General features: G+C 46.3%; 1 protein-coding gene across 6 annotated transcripts in view; it reads left to right on the top strand.

Moving 5' to 3' along the window:
- SEPT6 (septin 6) overlaps positions 1-5,496 on the top strand; it is a 72,007-nt gene that overhangs the window by 41,611 nt on the left and 24,900 nt on the right. For all 6 annotated transcript variants that reach the window (XM_021706744.1, XM_008073611.2, XM_021706746.1 and 3 more), the window contains one exon: positions 397-558. In XM_021706744.1, coding sequence (XP_021562419.1) covers positions 397-558 — 162 coding nt within the window. The remainder of the gene's footprint in view (positions 1-396; positions 559-5,496) is intronic.

Raw genomic sequence — 5,496 nt, 5'->3', positions numbered from 1 at the left:
TCCGGCTGATTTTTTGATTTATTGTAGAGATGAGGTCTCGCCTGCCCAGGCGGGTCTTGAACCCGCGGACTCAGGCAATCCACTCACCTCAGCATCCCAAGGCACAGGATTACAGACTGAGCCACCGAGCAACCCGGCTATGAAGTCTTACTATATTGCCTAGGCTGAATTTGAACTCCTGGGCTCAGGCAATCCTTCTGCCTCAGCCTCCCAAAGTGCTGGGAATACAGGCATGAGCCACTGTTGCCTGGCCTATTATATTGTTATTTGGCTACAGAGGTGGCCAGTCCTTGACCACTGGGCTGAGCTACTCCCTCTGGCAGCTGGGAAGTCTCAGGTCATGCTATCAGTTACAGATAACCAACAGTGACTCCACTTTGCTCCTCCTTTCCCTAGGTGAACATCATCCCCATCATCGCCAAATCAGATGCCATTTCTAAGAGTGAGCTAACAAAGTTCAAAATCAAAATCACCAGCGAGCTTGTCAGCAATGGAGTCCAGATCTATCAGTTCCCTACAGATGATGAGTCGGTGGCAGAGATCAATGGAACCATGAACGTGAGTGGGAGCCCAGGGGTTCAAGTTTCTGACCATTTGCTCTTTATTATTATTTTACCAAATAGGAGTAAAGCATCTTCATTATCCTTCTTAGTATAGTCAACTCTTGATTATCAAAGTCTCAGGCATTGGTGAGAGAGAATCCAGAACCAAACCAGCTCCTTTCTCCTTAGTGGTGGCAGCTGCAAAGCCTCAGAGACACAGAGGTTAATGGCCAGAGACCGAGGGAAAGGGTTGAGTGTAGGGCACAATCTTCAGACCTCTCCTTCCACCCAGCTCCTTGATGCTGTTCCAGTCTAGGCTGGGCAGCTCCCATGGGAGAGCAGGAAAGGCAAACAGTCTTTGTCTCTGACTAAAACAATGCAGGAACAATTGATGTCACAAAAGAAAAAAAGGCTGAAAAAGTTGATCGGTTTCAGACACTGGGGGATAATCCATACTCAGATCATCAAGTCTTCTGCCCCTGGAAGGACAAATGCTACATACAGTATACAATGTTGCCAGTGACTAGAGAGATGTTGTTTTTAAATATTTTTAAAACGCTTTCCTTTATTAAATGTGAATGAATTTTTTTTAAAAAAGCCTTTCCATCTTTCCTCTCCTCCCTCACGTCCCCCCTACTAGAGGGATGAGTAATAAAGAATGCAGAAAGTCAAACATCTCCTCATACTTCTTTAGTGTGTTGGTGCTGTTGCTGTGAAATCTTCAATGTTGTGATTTCAAGGAGACAGCTAATAGCTTTCAGAATGCCTCTACTTTGGGAACAGATTTCTTTTTCTCTATTGAGAGGCATCAGTTTTTCCTAATGACATAATGCCTGGGTATAGCCAAACTCTGGAAAGCCTTGTAATAAAAGTCATTTTTAGAAAACTTTCCTGTTGCCACTGCCCTCGAAGTTATCATTACAGCATCAGCTGTCACCTCCTATGAATTGGCCAACACATTAGCATAGCAGGGCAGCAAGTCATTGTCTCGCCTGACTTCCTGCCCATCAGTACACCTGAGATGTGTTTTTATTAGCAGTCCATCATCATCTTTGACAAATCTGGCTCAAGGGCAAGGCTACGTGGATTGTGGTAGGTGGAGATGTATCCTGTGTGACCAGTTGTGGGCATGGAAAAAAATAAAAAAAGATTAGTGCTTGTCTTCTTAAGCAGTCAGGGCGTTTTGATGGAAACTAGGCTCTGTTATGAAAAAACCTGAAAGGATGCCTAGCATGCAGAAAAATGGGAGGCTAGAGGAAACACTGCCTAGGTGTCACTGGCACTGAGGTCTGGAAGCATCTAGTCATCTCAGGACATCGCCCCCCCTGGATAATTTCCATATGTTGATTCTCTAAGTCACCAAGCAACTTTCAGGCATGAAGTTTGCTTGGCTAAAAATAAACAGGGGCTGAAAGTTCTCAGAAATCTCAAGGTGTCACACAGAACTTCAACTCTGTGGATCAGGAGTGACAATAATCCTGGGCTCTGTTCTTAGCTCAGCTCTAGCCTCCAGCTGAGCCTAGGGTAGGCTCAACCTCAAGGTTGGAGACTTCTCATGGTACCAGGCAGGAGTTCTCAAGTACCCTGTTATGACTGTGAAGAGGTTATGGGTCCTTTGTTACTCATAATAGTCCAAGAGTTGCCAGTATTTCACATTGAAAAACTAGGGTTGAGTGGATTCGGGGTTACCCCTATAATAATATCACTCACCACGCACTCCCTGGCATTCCACTCTGATTTTCTAAGTGGAAAAGAGAGGAGTGACCTCACAGCTACTGTGCCTGGAGTTAGGCATGCCTGTGGGAGGGGCTTGCATGTGAGTGCTTTGCGTTATGTGCACTGTGATTGGGGAACGGGTGCTGTAAAATATGTGCACGGGATTGCTTAGCCTGCCTGCCACCAGAACTGTGTCGAAAGTCCCCAGAGTTTTTGGACAAGCTGTGGTGTATGAAGCTACATCATAAGAGACCTGTGCTTCGGTCATAGAAAGAATGAGTGCTGGCCTTTCAATTCTGGATTTGCCTGCAGCCCCACAGCCTCAGTCACCCCAGCCAAATGTTATAGGGACTGGGTTGGAAGAAGAAGAAGCCTCTTGCCTGAGTGGAGAAGACTGTATAGCATTCCATCACTTACCATGAGAGATTTCCATGGCAAGGAATGAGAGTAATGAGGTCTCAGACACCCCCTTGGCTTATTAGTGGCTCTGGAAAACCTTATTACAGATTGAAGGGACAAGAGAAGGGAATGGTCTTGTTGCATGCTACCTTTAACCTATTCTCTGATATCTCTCAAGGTTGTAGAATTTAATACTAAGATTTATTATGTTGTTTACATTTAATGTTGTTCTTTGAATGACTCAAGTCATGACCAGGGACCAGCAAATAAGCCCACTTACTCGACTAAGCTCAGTTGGCTGGCCATTTGTGAGAGTTTGGTCTTCACAAAGCCATGGGCCCAGACCCACAGGCACAAGCCCATCTCTTTCTCTGAGACAACAATGGTATTTCTGTCTTGCTTGCGTACACTTTTGTGGGAATTACCAAGGGTTGACTTGAGAGCAAATCAGGTGATGGTTTTGCTCAGTCTCCAGTAGGAGCTTGGAATGAGGGTGAGCATAACTTGGAGCACAGCTGGGAAACACTGTCCACCCTGAGAGGAAGCCAAGCCCAAACAGGATTGGCATATTATCATCACATAAGGAATAAAGATCCTGACAGACTCAATTTCACTGGGCTAAGGAGAACAATCATCCAGCCTCCTAAGCATAATGGATGTGGCAGAATGAGAATAAAACACTTCATGCCAATTGGATCATCAAACACATTAAAATGTACCAAAAAGAAGTTAAGTCAGACACTAGACAGTAAAGGTAGTGCTATGGTTTAAATGTGTCTCTTCTAAAATTCAGGTGCTGCCCATGTGATGGTAATAAGAGATGAAGCCTTTAAGAGGTGATTAGGCCATGAGGGCTCCTCCCCCATTAGTGGGATTAAGGTCCTTTTAAAAGAGGCTTCACTCAGCATTGGACTAACTTGCCCTCCTGCCTTCCACATATGAGGATGCGGCAAGAAGGCCCTCACCAGACCAGATGCCAGTGCCTTGATCTTGGACTTCCCAGCCTCCAGAACTGTGAGAAACAAATTTCTGTTCTTTATAAACTACCCAGTTTCAGGTAGTTTGTTGTAGCAGCACAAAACAGACTAAGATAGGTATTGAATCTGGGAATAGACTCCCAAGGGGAGGTTTGAGACTGTCTCTTGGGGGTTTCTGAGACTGGGAAATCTGACATCTGAGAGTACCTCAACAAAGGTCTGAGTGATAGAGTTGCATGGAGTCCTCTCAGGAGTCTATTCGTGTTTCAGCAGCACACTGCCTTGCATCTATCAGAGTCTCCTTCCTGGGCCCAAGTATACAAAATGTCACCCCTGTCTCCTGCAGGGACCTGGAAAAAAAAAGCAGAAAGCCTGACCTCAGATTTGGATCCTCTGAGTAGGACCTGGGAATATGGTTGGGGGGTTTAACGCCTTCCTGCTCTGCTTGACTGTATTCTGGTGATCATAGCCATCTATCTCTCCAAAGCAGTGGGCCAGAAGATCTGAGCCTGGTCCCCAGAATTTCCTGCCTGTCATGGTTACCTGCCTTCCAGCAGATGCCATATAGCCAGTAGGCAGAGTACAGGCCACCACCCTGGGTGGCTGGAGGAGGTTGGCAGCCAAAGCTTGGTGCCTCACCGCTCCTTGGGAAGATCCGAGCATGCAACTTGGAGACCTGGGCAACTCGTTGAACCTCTGTGTATCCCAGTTCCCCTAGATCACAAATGAGACTTAGAACCATTGCCCTACAAAGCTGTGGTGAGAATCAAATGAAAGGGGAAGCACTCGGAAAGGCCCATCTTGCATATACTTAGCAGGACAGACTCTGGTGCCGGTTGCAAAGGAGGGCGCCGTGGGAGAACTTGGGCTAGGTTTTAGAGCAAGAAGGGTACTAGAGGAATAAAATGACAGCAATTTGAGGAAGAGGGGAAACAAGTGACCCCTGTCATTCTGACAATGTTTCCTGATAATAAAAATAACAGGCCTAAGAGAACACTGATGTTTCTTTAATGTTTTTATGTTCTTGGTTTTTTTTTTTTACTCCTTTTTTCTTGAGCCCAGAGACACACCTCCCACTTCTCACGCCTTCCTTCTCCATCACTTACAGCTGAAAGCTCTGGATGAGCGGAAATGATAAAAAATGGGTTCTCTCTCTCACCTCCTCCCGCCGTCTGCAGTCGCTGCCCCTTGGCTCTTTTGTGTCATGTGGCTGAAGCTTTGGGTCTCCGCAGGGGAAACGTTTTATCAGAAAATGTTTAGGAATGGATTTGAGGCTCCTAACATGTCTTAGGTCCCTGAGTGGGAATGAATTGTGCCTAGATGACCCCCCCGACACACACACACCAAGTCAACTGGCACAGGCTAGGGTTGCTCAGGTAGCATTTCCAGGAATCCAGTGTACTCTAAAGGATTGGTTTGTCACATGCCCAATTACCCTATTGGCCGTTCCCCTGTAGGACTGTTGAGACATTTCCTCCCTCCACCCCACATGTACTTTCCGTAATCATAACCCCCTCTTTCCTGCTTGCCTATGTCCCTATTTCAGTGACAGTCATTGGAGTAGAAAGGGGTTGGGGAATAGCTGAGATATCATCTGAGAGCAGCTGAGAGGGGAGAGGGAGAAGGAAGAGCAACTACAGCTGGCAGTCAAACACCTGGGGATATTAGTGGACATCCAAAGCTGAGCTCCTGATGAAATCCTGGGTTCTGCTCTGAAAGACATTCTTGGGGTCCAGAGCTAGAGGAGAATGGAGAGGAGGGATTGGCTGTGAGATCAGCCAGATTCCACAAACGAGCAACAGATTTGCTGTGGGTTCCTTATATTCAACTCTCTCTCTCTCTCTCTCTCTCTCTCTCTCTCT

The sequence above is a fragment of the Carlito syrichta genome, unplaced genomic scaffold, assembly GCF_000164805.1.
Source record: "Carlito syrichta isolate Samal-C Ts95f unplaced genomic scaffold, Tarsius_syrichta-2.0.1 Scaffold315966, whole genome shotgun sequence".
NCBI classification, from domain to species: Eukaryota; Metazoa; Chordata; class Mammalia; order Primates; family Tarsiidae; genus Carlito; species Carlito syrichta.
Note: the sequence above shows the minus strand (reverse complement) of the source record. Positions and strands in the feature narration are given on the sequence as shown.